This window comes from Ylistrum balloti, unplaced genomic scaffold, assembly GCF_031769215.1.
Source record: "Ylistrum balloti isolate Yb309-2 unplaced genomic scaffold, AGI_CSIRO_Ybal_v1 Utg371890, whole genome shotgun sequence".
NCBI lineage: Eukaryota > Metazoa > Mollusca > Bivalvia > Pectinida > Pectinidae > Ylistrum > Ylistrum balloti.
The window spans coordinates 175058-200527 of record NW_026782932.1 but is presented as its reverse complement, the minus strand read 5'-3'; the positions used below and the strand labels follow the sequence as shown (position 1 = coordinate 200527).

The 25470-nt window shown below is 34.1% G+C and overlaps 1 protein-coding gene across 1 annotated transcript; it reads left to right on the top strand.

The window, feature by feature from the left end:
• The first annotated feature begins 164 nt into the window (after nucleotides 1-164).
• LOC132563855 (uncharacterized) lies at nucleotides 165-20804 on the top strand. Its single transcript, XM_060228610.1, has 31 exons — nucleotides 165-237; nucleotides 458-556; nucleotides 739-756; nucleotides 1171-1287; nucleotides 1572-1783; nucleotides 2551-2698; nucleotides 3190-3285; nucleotides 3453-4100; nucleotides 4368-4415; nucleotides 6482-6541; nucleotides 7737-8375; nucleotides 8840-8881; nucleotides 10974-11828; nucleotides 12340-12438; nucleotides 12596-12993; nucleotides 13244-13330; nucleotides 13598-14017; nucleotides 14268-14344; nucleotides 14602-14665; nucleotides 15133-15402; nucleotides 15600-15702; nucleotides 15950-16058; nucleotides 16214-16350; nucleotides 16803-16918; nucleotides 17070-17213; nucleotides 17369-17534; nucleotides 18022-18224; nucleotides 18430-18660; nucleotides 18946-19066; nucleotides 20442-20571; nucleotides 20693-20804. Exons 1-31 carry the CDS (start codon nucleotides 165-167, stop codon nucleotides 20802-20804), a joined length of 6042 nt encoding a protein of 2013 aa, XP_060084593.1.
• The last annotated feature ends 4666 nt before the right edge of the window (nucleotides 20805-25470 follow it).

Sequence of the window (25470 nt, the reverse complement as noted above, 5' to 3'; positions counted from 1 at the left end):
AATGAATCGTTCCAATTTCGTAAGTCGTCAGATTTGTTATCAAATATTTTGTGATATGTATAGCAAACAATTGTTTATCATATCAATGTTGTTTTCATCAGGATACAAATCTTCAACACTATTCAGTATCTATTGTGAATACCGAAGCCATTAATATCATCAAAATGAAGATAAATATATTATCTTTTGACGACAAGCCATGCATGAGACTACAACTGGCTGGATGTACTCCTAAAGGTATTATATACATTAAAACGCTTCAGTTTTAATTTCATGTCCTGAAAGGACGTTTTAAATCGCATCACCTACGGACCATAAGTTGTTGACACTTGAAACGATTAATAAAATATACATCCGTTAAGAGATCAACATATACAGATTCCGTTTGTATAAATAACGTCAAAATCATTACCGTAGTCGTTCGCTCGTTTGATTATATTTGTTTTTATTTGAATAGATATATGTCCCGTATGTCAAAATGGAGGACAATGCTTACAGCAGGCCACGTGTAAATGTCCATATGGTTTTGCTGGTGATCACTGTGAAATGGAAAAGAGTAAGTACTGGATTAAATATTTGTTGATATATCGCGGTAGTCATCATGATTATGTTTGTATATTTACCCAGAATTGGATAAACATGTCATGAAGGAAATGCTGTCATTTTCTGCTAAATTTATTTCAAAAAAGCGATTTGGTCTTACAATGGATATATGTTTTCTTTTCATATTTGTCACAGGTGAATCTCCTCAAGGCGGTAAGAAATGCTTTACTTGTAACATTACTGCAACGTCTGTAATAACATCGGTCTCCTTCTTATTGTTAAAGAAAGCAAGAAAGGTGTAGAAGATATATCTAACTTTAAGTTGCAAAAGTTTTCACGAAAAAACACTCAAGCATTTATTTTCAAAAAATAACATATTTCTTTAAACATTTTTTTTTAATCGTATATAATGTTTGATCGCTATAGCAAGCTGGAGATAAGTTTTCACAAATAGAATAAATCTTCTTCTGTATTTCATAATGTCCATGATAAAGTCAAATTAACAGGAGTTAAAGACAGGGATTAGTGTTGGGATTACTATTACGACTTTTACATGAAATATTTCATTTCTTAGATGTCTTTTCTCTACTTCCTTGCGTAAACCTGATTGTTTGATTGGTATTCTAGCATGTCTGGTAAGACAAGGTTTAGCAGATAAGACCTTGACATCTGATCATTTGCTGGTGTCATCTTCTGCCCAAAACCAAACCAAGGACATGGGTCGACTTAACTACTGTTGTAAAGGTGAGAATGTTAAATGAACTGTTTCTACAAAATTTCAGATATTCACAAATAAATCGTATTCAAAACGTTGCAAAAACTAATCAACTTATTTTTATGCTTAAAATGCTTATACTTAACATTTTTCAGATGAAAAAAACCAAAACAAAAACAAAAACAAAACAAAAAACGAAACACAACATATAAAAACCAAAAACTTTGAATTAACAAATGATATCTAGCTAGGGGGATAAAGACATTTAGAAGATAAATACCCGACAAATGATACTTTCATAACTTATTGACAGGTGATATTATCAGTGGCTGGTGTCCTTCCCTAACTGATCCGAATCCTTGGTACGAGGTGTCGTTCCCGTCACCAGTGGCCTTTGGGGGTCTTGAGATCCAGCCCCCATCAATGCCCGGAGTTTTCACTCCACCTGCTGCCTACATGAAGACTTTCCGCCTTGAGATTATCTTGAAAGAGGATTCCCTCAAACAATGGAGGGTTGTAGCACCTGTAGGTATCAAACCACACAGCTAAGAGGAAAACCTCAGAGTGTACCAAAATGTTTAAATGTTTGAGATAAGATATTGTTTGAGTCAAAAGATTATGATGAAAATAATTTGTAAATAATAACTTTGGTGAAACAAATACTTCTTCGACGGTAAAACTTTTGCAATCTTTGTGAAATTATTGTAATTTTCACAGAAATCACGACATAGATGTAGTTTGCATCATCTAAACTTCACTCTTATTGTTGTAAACTTGTCAGTTAATATCGTCTTCGTGGTAAAGATAGAAGTCGGTATCAAACAATATGAACATTGTCTGCACAAAACAAAAATTAAATGTCTTGATAATAGTGCTTCAATGAGTTTTTCGTTATGAAAAGTTTGAGGAGGAACCATCATACGGTAATTACAACACGTTTTGAAGAAAAAGAATCTTTGATAATGTTAATATTTTCATGCTTCCTTTTATGAGCTCATCTGTTGTTTCTCGCTCTTTCATTGAGTAATAGAAGAAAGACGTAGCACTAGACTGAACATTAAGTTATTCGCCTAACGTTGTATCTATTGATGTATTTACCGTTACGTCATAATTTAAATATGTAAATCATCCGTCTTTCTTTCAAAGTGCTTCAAACAAACTATGACATTTTAAATTTCCTATAAAATGTAAACCGATATTAGAAGATCATGTTGATTACGTAGCTTGAGTTGATAAAAGCCAGACTATCTCTAACATGTTGACCTCTCGAAATGATCTTATTTCTGTTGTAGTCCCTGGAAGCAATATCAAACAGTTCTATTGGAAAGTTCTGGCTGGTTTTCACACCCCCTGTCGCCATTGATTCCTTGAGGGTTTACCCTCTCACGAGTCAGGTTTCTCCTTGTTTCCGGTTTGATGTCCTAGGTTGTGATCCTTCAAGTAAGAAATTCAGGCTTGTATTAGATAGCAAAATGAACGGTAGACATTTATATACACATACCAACACAATGAAACATTTCACATCCTGGAACACGTCATTTACCACAATTCTTCACCTGATAAATATGTTTCCCCTCCGAATGAAGAGAGAAATATTGTTTTAGTACTTCTTCTTATTAATGCAGTTGTTCTTCTAGGTAGTCTAGACTTCTACCCGGAGGTCAGAATTGATTGAAATGTGGAGACATATAACAATATCATAGGCTAGTGGTGTTATCAGTAACAGAAATGCATCCTTGGCGAGGAAAACCTATTGTTTTCAAATTGTTTCACAAACTGGATAGACAAAACATCAAAACATTACTTCAATTACGAAATAAAACAATGACAAATAAAAAGGTGTGGAAATAGGTATGGTTTGTATGTCTTCACAAGCTTATCTTACGTCTATGGTAATATTACCTATAATGTGTATATGTTGATGGTTGTAGCGCTGTGTCCTGTTGATTTCTGTAAGAATGGTGGGACATGTGTTGGCGAGGGACAGTGTTCCTGTACACATGGTTATTACGGGTCTGACTGCAGTGGTGAGTGTTACATATTTAGAGTAGGCGCGTGGTGCATAAATTGTACATTAAAAACACATAAAACTAAATGCAAACAAATCAAATTCAAATTGAATATCCGTAATAATATCTTCCGTGAAAGCTATTGTTCAGCAATATCATTGGCTCTTATTAATATCTTAAAACAGTAACGAAGCTAACGACGACTGTTTTTGAAATAACATCCATCGTCAAACAAGTGATCCAAACAACGACAACCTTGACCTTCAACATTCATGGACACGTGACTCTGTCAACCACAAGTCTCGGGCAGGCAGTGTACGTAAATGGTGCTAATAGTTACGTGACCGTCAGTAATAGCAATTTCCCATCATGCCTCCAAAATATTAGAAGTTGTACCTCTGGTTTTACTATCAACTTGAACGTTAAGTTTGACAAGCTTGAGGAAAACACTTACATCATTTCTAATGGCGGTGACCGCCCAGACGGCATTGGTCTAGCACTGTATTATGCAAACAACCAGCTACACTATATAGTATCCACCGATACCCTCATATGGAGGCTACAAACCACCACCAATCTCGCTTTGAACATCTGGCAGCATCTTGAGATCTCGTGGAGTTCCTCTGTTGGAATCGAACTTCTAAACAACGGTATGCTTATTGGCAGCACGACTCGTCCCCAACCACGCCCTACGACAACTACCATAACCATGAGGGAGATATCTCTGGGTTATGGTTACATCAGCACGTCCACGAAAGTTTCGATGAAATTCACTGGCCTGAAAACTTACGACGCTAAGAGAACAGACTTGGTGAATCAAGGAGTCATCACAGGTATTTTTTTATTTACTCCTTAGTACTTTTACAAAAGCCCTCAAACGGACCAAAACAACCAAAAGGCAATTATTTTCTTAATTATTCATGGGTAATGCATTTCAAACGGCGTGCTTATTTTACTGTAGTATTAATGTATCAGGGATTACCATATTTTACAAGACATGTATACTTTACAGTAGTATTAATACATCAAATATTGTCATATTTCACGGGACGTGTATACTTCATAGTAGTATTAATATATCAAATATTTTCATATTTCAGTGCCAACCACAACACCAATTACTGCTAAACCGACAGTGTCATCATCAGGTATTTATTGTCTAATTAAATTGACTGTATTAGTGTAGAATACCATTAACCTTAAGATGTATTCGTGTGATCTTTTAATGGAATTATGACATTACCAGCCAGACAATTAATGATAATGGCAAGACATGTTCACTACAAACATTTAATTACATTTTTATTGAAAAGCTTTAGTCTATGACAAATCTAGATAACATATCTCAATTTAGGTATATATATATATAATGCTATGTGAAATGTTATTAATTGATATGGTTTATACCAAATAAGTACATAGTACAGATATATTGTATTGTCATTTGTTGGGCCTGATATATATAGAACATGCACGACATCTGTGCGATATACATCAGTGTGCAGGAGAGCCTCGATAACCAATTACAAAGGGTCTAATGTCAGTAGAGAACAGATATTATCAATAACATTCTGCTTCATTCACGGCGGTCGGTATATAACTCGAAAATGAAGTCACTTTATCAAAATTAGAACCCTACGGAATTACCACAGAGAACTGAACTGTGAAGAAAAATTAACAAATAAGATACGAGGGCCTCGTAGGTCAGTCTGAAGTGTTGGCAGGTTTAACCTGGCTCTACTGTCTACAATGCTGGAGTATAGCCTTCCATTAATATACCTCAGCTAAGTTTATAAAAAGTACTATCTGCGACTTCTTTTAAAATGATACACCTAAGTAATTTAACTATCAGTAGTTATGCTATCATATATAGTTAACGCAACATATTTTGTACCGCTAGTAATTTTACGATAAAAAGCTCTTCAGTAAAAGATACCATATTTGCAGGGATCTTTGGGTTTAAAAATATTGTTGGGAGCATCATTCAAACGACTTCGTCTTTGAGGTTAAATATACATTGTCATGTGACACTATCGAATTCCCCGTCAGGCGGGAAGGCAGTACTGTTGAATGGGACCAATTCTTATGTATCTGTTGACAACAAGACTTTCCAATGATCATTATCTGTTACATTGTCGTCTTTTCTCTCGATTTCGTTTACGTTCCTTTTCTACAATAAATCGTCCAATAACTACTAAACTGTTACTATTCGGTGATGACGAGCTGTCATATGACGAAAATGCATTATTTTTTTCATGTACTCAGGATTATATCCTTAACTCCAAAAGATTTGAATGATGTCTCTTTTCTCCAATACATTCATGTCTGGGCCGGTCTTTACTGTGTTTTCATAGTAAATTCTGTACTTGAGGTATAACTGAGCAACAACACCCCCCCCCCCCCCCACCCCACCCCTCTTCCCCCCTTTTATTTTCTTTTTGTTCTTTATCTATAAGATAGCATATTGATTTATTCTTTCTCACATATTATCTTATAATAACAGCCTACGTCCTCAATTCCGCATGCGTCTCTTCTAACTGGAGATGGATTAATATAAGTTGTCAAACTTGTTTCCGAATCCAATTTCAATTGTTATTTGATGCAACTATGTACATTGTAAGGAGAAAAAATGAAATAAAATAAAGTTTACAAGAAGACTTTCCAATCATGTTTGCAAAAGACCGATATGTGTACTCATGGCTTCACAATAAGTTTAACAACACATACCTCCTCTCTTACGGTGGTGACTTGGATCGTGGTATGGGGTAGCATTGGTATGTATTAACGAGACAGTAAGATTAGTCATTAGCACCAGCTCAAAACTTCAGTGTAATCCTCTGTTCTAATGATTATTTATGCTTTTATATGTACGTATATGAGATGGATACTGCCAGTCTATACTAATGTAATATATATTACACAAGGGATATTACAAAGGTATTCTGTATTTGGATGACACTAAAACAGATCACTCAGATTATCAATATAAAAACAATGTTATCATTATACTAGTATTCCTTTTCAGATTATCACCTTTATCGAGTTGTACAAAATACAAAGAGGAATAAAAATATCTGTATATTTATTAAATTATCGATGGTACAGTATATATAAAATAAAGGATAAATCTGGAGATCATTCTTGTTGCCTAGGGCAGTACGTGTTTGATTAATGTCGTATTCGTTTCAAATTCGGTTTCGTTTGTTTATTTCAGCAATGACAACAAAACCTAATACGACACCAACTCCTCTGGCAGAGTCGACGTCATCTGCAGGTATAAAATAAAACAGGGATATCATATACTACATACGGTCTTGACAATCATAAGTACTTCCTAATCAAGCTTGCGTTCATGTTATAGAATTGCAAAATATTTGAATAGGATAAAAACATACAGCTCGGTGTGCATTCGGGCAGGTACAGAAAACTTGTTAAACATATGATTATCGCACATAATCATTCAACGACCAGATTACCTTATACATATCGTAAAAATAGCGATGAGTTCAATTGATTAGTTATAACGGAAACACTAGGCGATGCCATGGAAGCAAAGTAAGAGAAAATGATGCTGATTTTTTTTTCCTTTCATTTTTACTTACGATATAAGTAATGTGTCAAATGTCTTCACATTTACATCACGGTATAAGTAATGCGTCAATTATCTTCACATTTACATCACGGTATAAGTAAAACCTCAGTTATCTTCACATTAACATCACGGTATAAGTATTGCGTCAATTATCTTCACATTTACATCACGGTATAAGTAAAACGTCAGTTATCTTCACATTAACATCACGGTATAAGTAATGCGTCAGATGTCTTCACATTTACGCCACGATATCAGTAATGCGTCAATTATCTTCACATTAACATCACGGTATAAGTAATGCGTCAAATGTCTTCACATTTACACCACGGTATGAGTAATGTGTCAAGTGTTTTCACATTTACACCACGGTATAAGTAATGTGTCAAATGTCTTCAGATTTATATCACGTGTTAAATGTCTTCACATTTACACCACGGTATAAGTGATGTGTCAAATGTCTTCACATTTATATCACGGTATAAGTAATGCGTCATGTATCTTCACATTTATATCACGGTATAAGTGATGTGTCAAATGTCTTCACATTTATATCACGATATAAGTAATGCGTCATGTATCTTCAAAAATATATCACGGTATAAGTAATGCGTCAAATGTCTTCACATTTACATCACGGTATAAGTAATGTGAAGACCATTTACTCTTACGCGATACAAATGACCATATTCGTGTTGGCACGCTTTATATGGAGACGATTCAACGCAGTTGTAAATATTGAACATTATCAAAGAACTTAAATCTGACACAGCTTATCAAATAAGTCCCTTCATGTAATAATGTCCAGGTAATCAAAACACTTCTAACTATTTGTGAAATAAAAGGAGTATCTTCTTTATTACAGTCACAACGAAAGCTCCAATCCAGTATTTGAACTTCACTTTCATACAGATAAAAGACAACCTTTTGATAACACCCCTTCACAACTTCACCGTATATGGGAAACCCAGCATTGTGCCGGAAGCTAATGGAAATGCCATTCTTGTTCTCAATACGACTGGACAATATGTAGAACTGCCGAATACTGGCATGCAGTGCTTGCAAGACCTTACGACATGTGATAATGGTTTCACATTGAGTGTAGAAATAAAATTCCTCAATTCTACAATCACCGATAAACAGTATATCTTCTCAAGCGGCGGTGATCAGTTAAACACTTCCGGTATAGCACTGTATCTTTGGATGGGAGAGTTGTACTGTGCTGTAAAATGGAATAAATTTATGTGGACTTCGAAATTAAAAATTCATTTTAGTCACACAGAATGGCACACGTACCAAGTTTCCTGGAATGAAGTTGATGGATTCATTGTCTACATTGATGGTCATCTCTTCATGAATCATACTATAAAACTCCCCAACCCTACACAACCAGACATTCACTCTCTACTGATTGCAAAAGGTCACGGATCCTCCATCACCACTTTCATTGATATCAGAAACCTGTATGCCTGGACAGCATCACGTGATGTTCTCATTCACGAACATATAATTCAAGGTAGCGAAAAATTGTTATATTTTAAAGTGATTTTTTTTACCTTTGTATTTGTAGTTGTATTTAAGTCAGTCATTGTTTTTCGCAAACAGGATTTATTATGAAACGTTCACATCAGTAATTGCTGATTATGGAGGAAATAATAAAAAAAAGAGACAACTTTTGATCCTGTCAAGAATAACGATTTTGCTGAAGATTAACATATGTATCCTTATTATATCACTTGTTTCTATTGTTCAAGTGCTTTATCTGATGTACATGGAGATCATGTTTCCTTTGAATGAACCATTGCCAGGCAATAAGTTGTGATAAAGTTTTTCAGGAACGGAAAATATCTTATAATGATAATATCTGATGTGATATAGTAATTCTTTATTTATTAACAGAAAATACTTCATAATCTACAAAGAAACTTAACCTAAAAGATTATGGATTTTAGTCGTTTATGTATTTACATTCTATTGTAGATTATACTACGGTCAAACCAACACCAAGCCCGACCAAGAAGCGTGAGTACATGATATCTCTGTTTTAGTACAGAAATGAATGCGAAACTCTGTAAGATACTCTTTATTCCAAAATATATATTACTGTATACTTGAAGCAAATGCTTCTAAATATCGTATGATCAATTGACATATCGTAGAATTATATATGGTTGCATTTTTAAATATCCTCCCAGATAATCTGTGTTACAGTAGATATTATGAATGTATAATAGTTCCCATTCAAACTCTCGTATGCACTATTCGACTGATACTAAGTTCGGTATACAATTGTCTTTTAACTGTGAATCTCCATGTACAGGACGTAAACACAGGCATACAATGTCATCTTTTCTGTTTCTATTTCTTTATTTGGACGTGTGGATTTTTTTTTTTTTTTTTAGAAAAGTCGATTACATTTCCTCATTACTTTAAGGGTAAAATATGATAAGCGCACGTAAGGCCTGTTCTTTCTAAACATATGATATGAACGACGTTTGATCTAAAGTCCTTGGTTTTACATTTAACTTGAAGGAGTCGATTCACAGAAAGGATTTATCGCAACAACTGATCATTAAAGGAAGTGATTTCATTTCACACTAAGTATTAACCAATCCCTCTGATCAATAACTGCTATCCTCTGAAACATTACTGTTATCATTCCAAGTCACTAGGCAAAGTTTAGAAATATAAGAAATGAACCCAAAGACACGTTACGTGACTTAAAATTACTATATAGTGTAAATAATCTAAACGGGGGAAAGTGGTATCGTTAAATCAGCGACAGGTTAACTACGATTTAAAATGAATCTATAGCATAGTCATCATCCACTGGGCAAATGTGAGCGTCTTGCTTGTTGACAATGTTTCATCTACGTCTAGTGATAATATCGATACCTCGACGTCGGTCTTCCGATCTATTCTATTTCATGAAAAGGATATCAGGGTTAACTTCCTCTTCTTAATGATAAAGAAATCTGCAGGTTTGGGCAATATGATTTAGTTATGAAATTCATTTTATCACAATAAGATATTCCATTCTCCATGTTGTGTTAAAACCATGTGATCTGCTTCAATTTTCTGCTTTGGCAATTGGCAAAATGGCTTAATGCAGTAAAACTGAAGTCCTGACGGCAGAGTCTATGGTAATGAATTCAAAATGTAATTGAAGTTCTGCCGATTTTAAAGAAAAAAACTTGAGGTAGGGAAAATAACAGTGATCTTACCATTTTGTGGACAGTCTAATCAAAATTCTCAATCTAAAAGGTCGGATCTCTTAAAACATTGGCCTTGTCTAAATCAGAAATTGGCCTGCATGATACTAAACAACTACTTACCAATTCCACAAATGTATCTATGTAAAAGTTGATGAACTGGAACGAAATTAAAATGGAATGAAAGACACTTTATATCTATGGCCATAAAACGGCGAGAATAATTTTCAGACGCAAATATAATGACTCCTAAAGTAGAAAATCATTGTCAATATTGTTATCTAGCTTTATTCTAAGTGACTTGATCATTCAATCATGTTTGGAATCTTTTTCAGTCATTTTAAATGAAAATACTGTACTGTAGTTTTGTATTATGCTAATTTAGATAAAAAGATACTTGCTTAAATTATACATGGCTAGTGTCGAAGCTTTCCTGTTAGAAACAAACTCTGTTAGTTGTCTTGTATTTTCTCAAGAGTCGCCGTGTAGTTTTTCTCTTTCGATCTATCAAGTTTGTTTTATTGTCCACACTATATGTCATTATGATATTGCTATCGATTTGAGTGTACAACTCAGAAGAGGAAAATGTGTATCCATATGATGTGTGGATACGTCCTATTTCCTCTTATATCATTTTTTTATAAATCTATAATCCTGTCGTAACGTATTGTAGAGAACTAATAAAGGCATTTCCCATTGTTCAATCCATTTACTTACAAAACAAAATTGTTGTTGATAATACGCATTTGATTAACTCAGTAGTCGGAACTCTGACCTACAAGTTCTAATGTATGTAAAACTTTGATAATGATATTGTTTCCAAATGTCCATTGAAATGGAACACCCTCATTATTTTTACCAAGCATTTCTGTAAATGACGATCAGTTGTTGCATTAATTTAGAAACAACAGCAGCACCGACGACAAAGACCCCAACAACAAAGGCACCAACGAAACCTCCAACAACAAAGGCACCGAAAACTTCTCCAACAACAAAGGCACCGACAACGTCTCCTACAACAAAGGCACCGACAACGTCTCCTACAACAAAGGCACCGACAACGTCTCCATCAACAAAGGCACCGACGACTACACCAAATAAGCAAATGGTTTCGTACAACTGGTCATTCACCCAAATCAGCCAGACGAATCTAATAACATCTGATAACATTACGCTACAAGTACACGGTGGTGCTACAGTGGATAAAAAAGAGGAGGCTCTCCATATCACGCAAACGACACATTACATTGACTTCGGCATACACAACAACATGTGTCTGGGCAACCTTGATAGGTGTCAGTCAGGAATCACTTTCGAGGTCGTAGTGTCCTTTAAATTACTTCAGGAGAATACTATAATAATGTCAAGTGGTGGGGAGAGAACGGACGGAACAGGAGTGGCACTTGTCTATAGGTTTGGCCAGATTCAATGTATAGTGTCTACCTCCACTGTGTCGTGGTACGCGTCTGTTCCAAGGGGAAAACTAACGATATCCTCCTTCAATTCCATCGTCGTCTCGTGGGCTCTTGACAAAGGTTTGATTTTGTATGTAGACAAGAAGATTGTAGATTTTAGTACAACACAGATATCTCATCAGTTGGCCATCAACACCAACCAGCATCTTTATGTGGGACAGCCACCAACAGTGAATACAGTCACTCAGGTAGATTTCTATCTCAAGTCCATCAAATGCTGGCATGTGTGGATTGATATTATAATCGATATTGATATCATCATTGGCTTCCCTCCAAGTAAAGGTAGGTAATGGCTGAAATACTTCTGACGTCAAATTAGAGTTACTGTACTTGTATATCACATTCAAAAAATTATACTGTTGAAATGCAAAACAGGCCGAGAGAGGAGATGAATTAAATCAGATTTATTCTAATAAGTTAATACAGAAAGTATGTTCCCGGCATCATTGTCATCATTGAAACTAATTTTAAACGTTATCCGATTTAAGAATAGTTTACTTAAAAATTCTGTTAATTAACTAAAACTTTTCTTGATGACCTGGTGAGAGCCGACTGCGTTATGTATGCTTTGCACATTTGTTTATCATTCAAATATCAACGTAACAAACCATTGAATATTTCCCGGACTGTTATATAAGTTTATCATTATCTCTCTGGTATTTCATATTTTCTCTACATTGCGATATTTATGTTCGAAGAATGTAGATGTTTTTACTTAATACAGATTGGAAGTAATCTTTATTTGTGACTTTTTTTAAAAAAATAAATGTGTTTTTCTTGTGTTCATAATCAGTTACCACTACCCTAAAACCAGTTTCTACAACTACGACATCTACTACTACGAAGAAGGCAACAACAACAGATGTTTGTCACAAAGGCTGGATATGTAAAGGTATATAAGTGAACAGGACATGTCATTTACGATTTACAAAACAATATCCATAGGTACACTAAAAATATCTTCGATGATTGAAATCAATTGGTATTTACCTTCCTGATTGTATGCAATACGATAACACTGATTGCTAGGCTAACTTTTTTTTACACAGATGATATCACAACTCCAGCACCAAAGACCACAAAGAAACCAAGCCCGACTACACCTAGTACTACAACTCCGCAGCCAACTACGACAAAATCTACTCCGAAACCCACTACATTACCCACGACTACCCCTAAGCCTACGACACCCCCTACCACTACTCCACGTCCCACTAAACCTGGATTACCAATTTACAACGTGCGTCCTACCCTTCTACCCATAGTAGACGGACAAGGAGCTGCATTCTTCACCTGCTCTTTCGAGAAGTCATTCCAGCAAAATGTAGAATTTATTGTCTGCCTCAACATCAACGAAAATTGTGAATTAATGAATATCGTATCGGGAATGACAGATAATTACAAGTTTGCAGTTGCAAGCATCAACGACAATCTTTACAACAAAAGGGTATGAAATTAAATTACTCAATGAACCTAGCAATGAAGGTGAAGTGAGTGTTGATATACTTAAAGTACCTAATGTTTATTAATTATTTAATCTCTGAGATATTTTATCAAGTCAGTGTAGTAAAACAAAAACGATAACGTGTATTTTTTAAATAAGTAATGTTCCTTTTAAAATGATTAAAATACTTCAGATATTAGATACTAATAAGGGATCACCTGTGGTTATGTTATGTCCGAATGTGTCTTCTCAGGTCACGTGTTCCATCCAGGCTCGATTTAAAGGTCAAAGTGGACTGACAATTAAATTGACCAGTGCCATCTTCACCCCTACTATCAAGGTAAAATAGACATGATTATTATAGATTCATATTAACAATTAAAATGTATATATAAAAAATTAAAATGAATACATTTTATAACTATTTCAATCATCATCATCGTCGTCGTCGTAGTCGTCGTCGTCGTCATCATCATCATCATCATCATCATCATCATCATCATAACGCTTCAGCCATAAAACAAGTATTATTTTCTTTGATTTAAGTTATTAATTTCTTCATGATATGCAAAACATTGTTATAGAATCATAGGTGTTTTCTTTGTAGTTGATAACGACTGATAAATTGGTACTGACAGAGGGCCGAGTTCCCCAGTATATCACCGTAAACTCCACAGCTCCTCCACATATGTTCTGCTGTCGGGGATGTAAGGGACAGTGTACGGTCCTCATACACACTCACACTGACTACGACCGCCATGACAAGAAATGTAGACAATGGGTTCTACCACAAGTTGTAATCGGATGGAAAGGTCCGAGTCAGACCGCGAGGCCGGAGTCATGCGGAGCCTCTCTTTCGCAATCTAATTGGCAGGGTTTACTCCAGATCCCAATCACGGCTATGGTGGATAACATGTACGATCGTGACCACAGTACTCACGTGACCGTCCAGGTTCACGTGACTTACCCCAGGCAACCTCCAATAGTAACCAGTACTTCACATACTGTCAACATTGGTCGTATTGATGTAAGGATCTCGTCGCAGAATCGTTGCAATAATAGATAGAAATAACTTCAAAAGCATTCTCATTACTCCATTAATATCTGTCATATTTATAAATTTCAGTATTAACAAGTACACTTATAAATATCATTCAGTAAAAAGGATCTACTTATATTTTAATGGTAAGTGCTGCATTAATGTATTCGATTTTAGAGTATTTGCTTTTATTTTTGTAACATAAAAATACCAACAAATACTCTGATTTTCTCATCAGGTGGTTGCTAAGGACAATGACCACAGGTCAATGTGTACATCTCTCAATGATCCTCATATTACAACGTTTGATGGCAGGTACACATTTTTAAAATATTTTTTTTGTTTTATGACATAAAATTAACTTATATGTACATCTTCATTGTTCCAATACAAAGAAATAATTTACTTGGGCGTTTTCCTTGTACTTAAAGATTACGCGAAATATGAAATCTGAGAGAGCTTTTCAATGTAAGTTACTCATCAAAATACGAGTGTCAAATATCAAACCGTACTATTTGGCTATCTACCACAGAAACGTGTTATTTCTACTGATAATAATCTCATTTTTACAGACGGTACGACAATTTCAACACTGGAGAGTTTGTTTTATACAGACATAAAACACTTCCTTATGAGGTTAGTTCTTGTGATAACATGTCTTTGTATTTCACTGTGAAATAGAATATAAATGTAATGCCTTATTAACATACGATGTACTAGATTTGTTTATGTCTATCAAAATTGCTACATTCAATTACACTCTTTAACATTGTATTAAGTCTAGTGAGGTGTAGATTCACTATATAACATTTGTGAAATAGGAACACTGCGCATTTTATCATGATATATCAATCAACAGTATTTATATAATTGGAATATCAACATTTTATTGTAATCTAAACTATAATTGACAGCATTGAACTTTTATTGTTATGCTGCAATATCAAATAGCATCATTTTTGAAATGATTATCAGACATTTTCGATTATTCACATTAGAATCATAAGAATTCAAAGTAATAATGATTATCACATAATCACTATCACGTACATGAATCAATCTCATTTATTTTATATCATTTGTTCTAATATTTTTTCTGACAGGTTCGCGCCAAATATGAGAAATGTAGCACAAGGGGACATTCCAGGAAGAACCCTTCATGTAACTGTGCAGTAGCGATAAAATCTGGTGATGATGTAATAACATTTTCAAGCTGTGGAAGCCATGGCGTCACAGTAACGCCTCAACATGGTCATGGACATCACCATCATCACCAACCTGCCCCAACTCCAATTACAATACAGATGTTCAAGAACGGTAACCTCAACCCCGGTACGATAATCCGCCGTCTAGGGTGCGGACAGAAGTATGAGGTAAGTATTAATTTCTACCAAGAATTCTTCTTTCCTCTCTGATACAAAAACGATGGCATCCCATTGAAATATTCTGTTTCACATACAAATACATATCTATGGTATTTGTATATTAGTAAATCTGCAAGCCGCCATATAACACTTCTGTAACTTATCATACTTCTGTGCAAGATTAAGATATTTCTATTTACCAACAGGTACATCTTCCTACTGGCACGGTAATTACAATCCAGTCCAGTGCTCGTCCGTTCCTCAACATCTGGGTTAAACCATCCAGTTTAGACTACTCACAGACAGAGGGTAAGTTGTTATGATAAACATAAAATTGCATCAGTAATTTTTTCTCTTATTACAACTTATAAAGTATATGTTATGGAAACGTCATATGCAGAAGTCATTATTTTTATGTTTAACCTTTGACTAGGATAATTGTAAACAAAAAGTCTACTGATGTTCTAGGTCATATATAATTAGAGACTTTTTTGTGAAATAAGATTACGTTGCAATAATGAATGTCACTATGCTAACATATAATTTGTTTCCACAGGTCTGTGTGGTATTTACGACTTAAATCGCAGAAATGATGTCATCGACAAGAATGGTAGACCTTATCCCGATCGTGAACGTAGTCCAGATGATTTCTCGATGAAATGGCAGTAAGCATAATTTTGATCCTCTTAAATTACTAAACCATGATCAGGAGAACAAACAATGATACCCACATTTATCGTTTATTGCAATCAGATTACTTCAAATAATATGTGTTTTGTCTGCGTGATTTCCTATATCATGCTGTGCTCTTATTTTCTAGTGTCAGTTCGGGAGGCAGTATTTTTAACGGAGTACCGGCAGCAACAGTACCTGGAATCACCCGTTTCTGTAGCTGTGTCCAGGGTCGCACTGTGTTTTGTGTCGGCAGTCACGGCACTATGAGGTGTCCGGAAACACGTACGTCTCTAAATTTTCATTTAGAAAATTTGCCCTAGTTTTATTGAATTTGGGTTTTGATTCTGATTATGTTGACATATTGTCATTTTCTTGGGTTTTTTTTATCCTAATTTTGGTAAAGTCTAAACTGACCGAATAGAACCTTTATAGACAGTTTGATTTTTTTCATGTGTGTTCTGATTTTCTTTGGCGACAACAAGTAGGTTTTATCATGATATGTTTTTGCCATTAGAAAAAAATAATATAGTCATGTTTATTACTGAGGTCCTATTTTTAATACCTTGATATGTTTTCCCAAAAATTCCTAGAAATCGATATATATTTACATTATGGCTCATTATATGAAAATGCTTTGAACGGTTCAGTATTCCTTCAAATACTTTTTTAATTCATTCTCACTTCTGTTATCAACTTCTCAATAATGGTATGTAACACTTCCTCATCGCCACCAGGCTATGACATCACCCAGATGATAGTGTCCCAGGCCAGACTGCCTCAGCTAGGTGGTAGAAGTAGAGGCAAGCGTCAAGCCACCGTTAATCAAGTCACTCCGGAGGTTCTACCCGTGGTACGTTATACCATGCACGAATGTAGCCTGAGCGGTATAAAAACCATATTATCCTCATAAAAAACCCATACCTTAGTATTCAGTATCAGAACTTTTTAATGGAATATGATAAGAAAATAAATACTATCCTAGCATCGTTATATGCTTTCAGAACACGCAGAACTACACGTTAGCCGAGGCCAGGGATGTATGTAGCAACGCCATTTACAACAATTCAGTCACCGTTCAGTGTGATAGTATAGTGAATGGCTCCGACATATCAGACAGAATCGAAAACTGTGCTGCCGACTTAGAGGTACGTCTGCCATCCATTTTTATGTCATTAATGTACCAAGATAATGACGAACAAATTGCTTAATGCCGTCCATTTCAACGCATCATCAAAGTATATTTTCTATTGCATCTGGTTCACTACTCTAGAAAGGAACTTTATAACTCCGTTCTTTACAGACGACAGGGGACGACGTTTGGGCACTCGATTCCATTAAAGACATAATGGAGGAATGTCTGGGAGAAGTGGACAAGACTCCAGTGAATGGGTCAAACTCCAATGTACCTCTCATAGATACCTCCAACCTTTGCAGTGAGATGTGCCAAAACGGGAATTGTAGTCAAGGCAAGTTAAACGTAGATTGTTTTCGCTTAATACATCAAGCAGAGAAAATATTGCCTCATTAGAATTCATATACAATTAATTTTTTTCACCTTACTTCAACACTTCTTGTTATGTTCTGAACCAAATAATTTGTGTCCTTCTGGTAATTATGTTAGTTGATATAGTTATGCGTGAGTTTGAAGGCAAACTGATCAAACTCCACATGTAAGACTGCGTAAATATAGCATAACGTTGGTGACCAAAACAATAATATTGATAGCATTATCGAAATACACTTAGTCATCATACGAAAACATTTAATTATATTGGCGACAAAATCATTTTTCACTTTAATTTGTATCATTTAGAAATTTACTTCCTTAATAAAATACTGTATATAGTGTTTTGTCAGTGGTAATTCTTAATGTTGCTATTGAACGATATATTTTCCATCGTGTCAACAGTCGATAAACTGTATTCAAAACGAAATATCTATCGCCTTATCAAGGAGTGTGTCAGTGTGAACCTGGGTTCGCCGGAATCGACTGCTCTGTTTCCGCCCTGAACACCACGCCAACTGTCAACCCAAGGCCAGCAGATAATACCGGATGTGACATCAGACATTCCAGCGACTCGTGTCAGACAGTGATGATCTTGGGAGAAAATTTTGTTGAATCGCCAACACTGACTTGTCATTACACGTATATCAAGGTATCGTTAGAATAAATTCAGTGGTGACCCATAAATGTTTACGTGAAACCAACCATCATAATCATCTGTGTTTATTTTTGAGCGTATATTCATTTCAAAAGTGCTGGTCAAAATAGCATTGTCAATGAAGCTACATACATAAGGTATCAAATAATTAATTACAGTGCATAAGGAAAGCTATAATATTATATAACTTATGACATAGGTTACTACTGCGGTAGAACAGATCGGACTGGAGACGAAGGTTCCTGCAAATTTTACTAATATGTACCAAGTGTCCTGTCGCCTACCAGACACCAACACCGGCGCCTTAATTAGAGTGAGCAATGACGGCGTTACGCCGAGTAGCGGTCAGTACCTTCACCTTGTATACGACTCAATCTGCTACGACTGCACACTCGTGAATGATACATCAGCATCGACTTGTAATCGAAAGGTAGTGCGATACACATTTTATAGATCTATATATAAGCTTCTTTTTTTAAATATTCATCAAAATTTGAAAATTCATAAATCGGAATTGTTGTTGTCAATATGGCGCCATGTTTTTTTTATGAAGGTATCTTTTAATTAAAATCAATTAAAATCAAAACTTGTTTGTAAACATTAAATTTATGATAAATTAAAGTTAATTAAATGATATTATATTATAATATATATTTTGTTTTAAATGAACGGCCATTTGACAGAAATTATTACTTTCTACAATGAAATACTTCAGGGTGATAGCTGCGTTATCGAGGAAGCATGTTATGCTAAGGACGAAACAAAATCAGGAGAGAAGTACCAGGTTTGTAAGCCTGATGTGAGCGCATCCTCCTGGACAGACACATGCAGCGCAGGTAAAGTACATGTATTCTATTCTTTATTTACATTATTGTTTAGAGTAATCACTTTGCTATATTCATAACGAAAAAAAAAGTTGTTTGTTATTTTCACGATTAACCCAGACAAGGCAGTTTTACATCAAAAGTATACGATCATAACGAGCTTAACTTATCCTTTTAATAAAACAAAACGAAAAGACAAATACACTCTGTTATCATTAAAAGTAATCGTAACTTGATAATTTATCATTCAGTATACATTAATGAGAAACATGTTACAGAATACAAACGTCTATCTAAGGGAGACGACTATCAAAAAAGTGTAGCTTTTTCTCGATCTCGCGAGAAAAGATAAGATATACAGCTCTGCATCTTAATTGGTCCTTGTTTTGAAATATCATAGATGTTTTGGACCATCCGATAACATAAGATTATACCCATATTGGAAAAGATTGAATCTTGTTCAGTCTCTGGCGCTTCTTTTCATTTCCCATCATTTGATAGTTCCATTCAATTTGTTCTTGATTATCAAAATGAAATATAAAATGTATGCATAAACCATTTTCTCAGCAAGAAAGATTAAAAATAATCCAGATTTAAAATGACGTTTATTATTCATCCAAATCGTCTTATATATACAAAGGCTTTTGACTTTAACAGTTGCAGTCAATTTTATCACTAATCCATACACTTGCGTGGTTAACATTTCATCGTAAATACACTTGACTCACCGTTTATTTCATGAAACGTAAATGAATTTATACTTACACATCAAATACTTTGATTCTACTAACTAATGTTTTGGATAGGCAATGGTGTTGTGTTGTTGTACTGGTGTCATACTGGCTTTATTGTGTAGATGCTGTGTAATAAACTGGTTTGATAATGGAAATATATTTGTTGTCGCGTTGTACTGGAATGATAAAGGATATGTTGTGTATGTGCTACAGATCGCTCAGTTGTGTATCGTTCAGATGTTGTGTCTTTATGCTTACATCATAACGGCTATATAGTGACGTTGAAGCGAGAAAAAACCTTTCTTGTGTTGTTATATAGTGTTGATAATGACTTTGTTGTTTGTGTTCACTGATCCTATCTGTAGTCCCGTTGCTGTGTCGTTATACTTGTATGTCATGTATGTGGAAGAGATCCGACCTGTTGACCGGATGCTGCTGTGTCGGCATAATCATTATATTAGTGCAAGAATGGCTATGTGTAGTCTATCATAATGTCTATGTTGTGTGATAGTTACAGATCCAACATGGGTTCCTGATGTTGGGTCGTTATATTGGTATGCTAATTATATGTTGTGTCGTAATACTGCTGTGATAATTGCTATGTTGTGTATTTAGGCTAGTATAATAAAGGTTTTGATGTTGATGTGTTACAGATCCGACTTGTGGTCCGGCAGTTGAAGCCTCAAAACAAGAAGACAGGACGGAAAGCATCATTCTGGCCGTGGTGTGTGGAATTCTGGGAGTTGGCTTAATCCTTTCCATAGGATATATACTAAAACACAGGTATATCTTTGTGCTTGTTCCTTTAAGTCTATTTGTCCCTCAATCATACAATCCATAAAACATTTATACAATCCCTATGACAAAGGAAATTTAGTCATAGTTTATTTTATATTTTCAACAGAAAGAAGCCCGCAAATCACAAATCGTATAAAGTCCACGAAGAGAGGGCAGAGCAGATACCAGAAGTAGCGTACGACAACAAAATGTATGCTGACAACAATTATAGAATGTAATCAGCCACATCAATGCTGTGAGCACATAATGAGAAATGTGTTTGTTGCTACAGACAATACATAAATATAATACATCACTAAAACCTATTGATATCAGGTTGTCAACTGTATTCTATATTTTAACACCTAGTGAAAGTCATGATTATAAGTTTAAAAGTGAAATCAATGGGAAAAAGTTCAAGCCAATTTGAAGTTGACATCGCATGTAAACTTGATCAACGATCAAAAATAAAAAATGTCATTAGTTTATGTCAGCATCAAATTTGTTTCAGGTAAAGCGACAATTCAAAATTCACCACTTGTCTCTAAACACCTCATCAGCAATCACAACACATAGACATTGCTTTTTGTCAATGATGTCAATTTAATTTTGATGCTTGGCTACCACATGATAAAGTATTTAACCAAGAAATAAAACAATACCCAGTGTTGTATATGATCGTATGCTTTGGAATTACATAATGAAAATGATACAGATAAAGTAATCCCTTCCGTCCGTCACCATTGTTGGTTTATTCTGATGCACGTTTGTATTTGTCATTAAATATCTATTTTACAATTACAATATTGTCTGAGTATCATCAAATGTCAGAATTTTCTCACCATCATGTTTCACAGGGAAAGATATATTTGTACTTTATATTTTACGCAGTCGTCTCTTAGTATTCAAATCTTTAGGTCCTTAGCATTACTGATGAGTCCGAGAAGGACAAAACAGCTGTGGATACAGTTTAAATAATTGTTTGGCTCTACTGTATCTAAATTTGTATTAAAACGTGCTATTCACTTTTTTGTCTTTTGTGTAGTCTTCATTTCATATCAGCTATCACAACTTTTAGCATTCAACTCTAATGTGTTAATATTTTGAAAATATTGCGAAAGGAATACTGTCCTGTGGTATTTGTGGTTTGCCAATAAAAATAGACAATCAGATATTGCAATTTTATATAAACGAAATGTAGAAAAATGACATTCCAGAATCTCGATCAATAGTTACGAATGAACATTTGTCTTTGAGTTTGTTAAATATAATGTTTTAATTGGTAAATGTATTTGATTTGTTATTTCGTGATTAAAAACGAAAAAAATAACTTAGTGTTCATTTTTCTTGTGAATATACGCTATACATTTTTGTACAATGATGAGATATGATCCAAAGCTTACGCCTATCACACCAGATCAGTGAAGATGAAAAATAATGCTCACAGGTAGTGAATTCTAATCTAGTGACTCACCTAGATGCGTGCTATAACTATATCTGTCGTGACGGTAGGTTTTATGAGGATGCAATTCTGTACATGTGATAAGTGTCAGGCCAATGTATGTCCCAGATCTTGTCAATTTATCGCGTGGTTTATCACTTAATCTAGAAATGCAAAGTTTGTTATGGTTAGCTTTCTGCATGAAATATAAATAAGTCATTACTTAGTTAAAAGTTACAGTTTAAGCTTACCGTAAATACGAAAAATATAAAAGTCAGTACTAAAATAAGAATTACAATCTTATCTTAGTGTGACTATAATTATATACTGCAAAAAAATTAATTGTCAGTATTCGAATAAGCGTCAAACTTTAAGTTCAGTGTGACTTTAACAGTATTACTACAAATATGATTAAGATAAATGTCTGTATTCGATTAAGATTTACACTTAAGGTTTCATGTGACTTTAATGATATTACTACAAATATAATTAAGATAAATGTCAGTATTCGAATAAGAGATACACTTTAAGTTTAGTGTGCTTTTAATGGTATAAAAGTCAATACTTGATAAAGAACTACAATCAAAGTTGGTTGAGTGTGAGTTTAATGATTTTACTGCAAGTATAATTAAGATAAATTTCAGTATTCGATTAAGAGTTTAAATTTTGGTTTCATGTGATTTTAATGGAATTACTACAAATATAATTAAGATCTATTTCAGTATTCGGTTAAGAGTTACAATCTTACACTGGAATTAATATTTTTTGTACCAAAATACAATTACAATACCTCTGTTGTTAGCATCCATAAATTGAACTGTACCAACTGACTTCATTCTGGCGGTATCACATATTAACCAGTCGAACAGACTTATAAAAATGAAAATGCATAATCATATCCAATTTCTGGTTATCATTCACCATCGACAAAACATTATTCCAAATAGGAATTATTAATCAACAGTGATTCTACTTATCAGTAATACTACCTAACCAACAATACAGCCTGAGTCAGTGGTACATCCATACATTATGAGTTGCCTACCTTGGTATTGACAATTAATCGCAATATATTAGTCAGCGAAAAGATATCGGAATACCAGTGTGGTGTCACAATGGTGCATTTTTCTTATATTATACTGCTCTCAGATATTGTGTATGAATGCATTGTCATTTCTGTACATTTTTTGTTCTCGAATGGGCACATTTGTTCGAGGCACAGTTAGAACTGCAGCTTAAGACAAAATAAGGAAAGGACATTTTCCTTCACACAATAGAGAGATATTTCTTTATTAGTGAAACAATATCATGTCAATTGTAACCAAAATCACTGATTTACAACAAATTTTAATTAAAACCGATTTCTTAATGTTACAGAACTTTGCTATGGTAATGTCAAACAGATATCGGTTACAATTAATCGGTTACAATTAAGAAATACACATCATTGTTTTCCTAAATTTTATTAATTTTCAACACAAATAAATGATTTCACAAAAATAAGTAAAAGAATACGTATACAGTGTGAACAAATACAAAATATTAAGATAAGTCGCATGCACATTTACAATTTACGCAACACTAGCTGAAATCTCCTTTTATTATATTGGGGTAAAATGGATTAAACAGAATCAGGAAAAAAGTGTCTTAACTTACGATTTTACTAAAGACAAACAAAATGATAGGTATCGATCAATTATTCTAATAATCGATAATTCCTTAACTATTAGGAGTAACATTCCTTATGATATATGTATTCCTTTGTGTTCTAAAACCTACCCTGATGTCATCTCCCTTTATTGATATATTGACCTCTCACAGACTTATAATATTCTAAAAGGATATTTTCGAGTTATTTTCATACTAAAAATTCATGCATTATTTCGATAAACTTATTTATTTAAAGGACAATGACATTAGCGTCAACGGTTCTTTTACTGCTTTAAAAAACCAAGACGATATTGTGGTAAGAGAATAAATCTTCTTTGAATTTCATTATTTAAACCATAAACCTTCAGTTTGTATAAATCTTTTCTGAAACAATTTCATGTTAAATACTTTTATGTCCTTTACTGGTAACATAAACATCGTTTACTATCCTTCTCCGAAGCAAGTTTGCTGTTCCATTTCCAATTAATTAAAGATTTTTTAAAACGGATAGGTTACAAATTTTAGATATTCCTAGATCAATTAACCTCCTGAAAAAGGTTTGTGGCTATTCAGAGAAGATTTGGTGACAATGTAAGCCTATCATAATTATCAACAAGATATCATTTTTTATTTTCTTCAAGATGATAAAAGCTGGGGTAAAAACTTCACATCTTTTGTAAGTATACTCCTAACTAGTAGAACAATGAAAAGCTCTAAATCACATCTTTTGTAAGTATACTCCTAACTAGTAGAACAAGGAAAAGCTCTAAATCACATCTTTTGTAAGTATACTCCTAACTAGTAGAACAATGAAAAGCTCTAAATCACATCTTTTGTAAGTATACTCTTAACTAGTAGAACAATGAAAAGCTCTAAATCACATCTTTTGTAAGTATACTCCTAACTAGTAGAACAAGGAAAAGCTCTAAATCACATCTTTTGTAAGTATACTCCTAACTAGTAGAACAAGGAAAAGCTCTAAATCACATCTTTTGTAAGTATACTCCTAACTAGTAGAACAATGAAAAGCTCTAAATCACATCTTTTGTAAGTATACTCCTAACTAGTAGAACAAGGAAAAGCTCTAAATCACATCTTTTGTAAGTATACTCCTAACTAGTAGAACAATGAAAAGCTCTAAATCACATCTTTTGTAAGTATACTCCTAACTAGTAGAACAATGAAAAGCTCTAAATCACATCTTTTGTAAGTATACTCCTAACTAGTAGAACAAGGAAAAGCTCTAAATCACATCTTTTGTAAGTATACTCCTAACTAGTAGAACAAGGAAAAGCTCTAAATCACATCTTTTGTAAGTATACTCCTAACTAGTAGAACAAGGAAAAGCTCTAAATCACATCTTTTGTAAGTATACTCCTAACTAGTAGAACAATGAAAAGCTCTAAATCACATCTTTTGTAAGTATACTCCTAACTAGTAGAACAATGAAAAGCTCTAAATCACATCTTTTGTAAGTATACTCCTAACTAGTAGAACAATGAAAAGCTCTAAATCACATCTTTTGTAAGTATACTCCTAACTAGTAGAACAATGAAAAGCTCTAAATCACATCTTTTGTAAGTATACTCCTAACTAGTAGAACAATGAAAAGCTCTAAATCACATCTTTTGTAAGTATACTCCTAACTAGTAGAACAATGAAAAGCTCTAAATCACATCTTTTGTAAGTATACTCCTAACTAGCAGAACAAGGAAAAGCTCTAAATCACATCTTCCGTCCAGCATCCCATATATAAATCATTTCCCACTATGATCACAGCAATGAAATAACCAATTTTAATGTTTCAATGGATG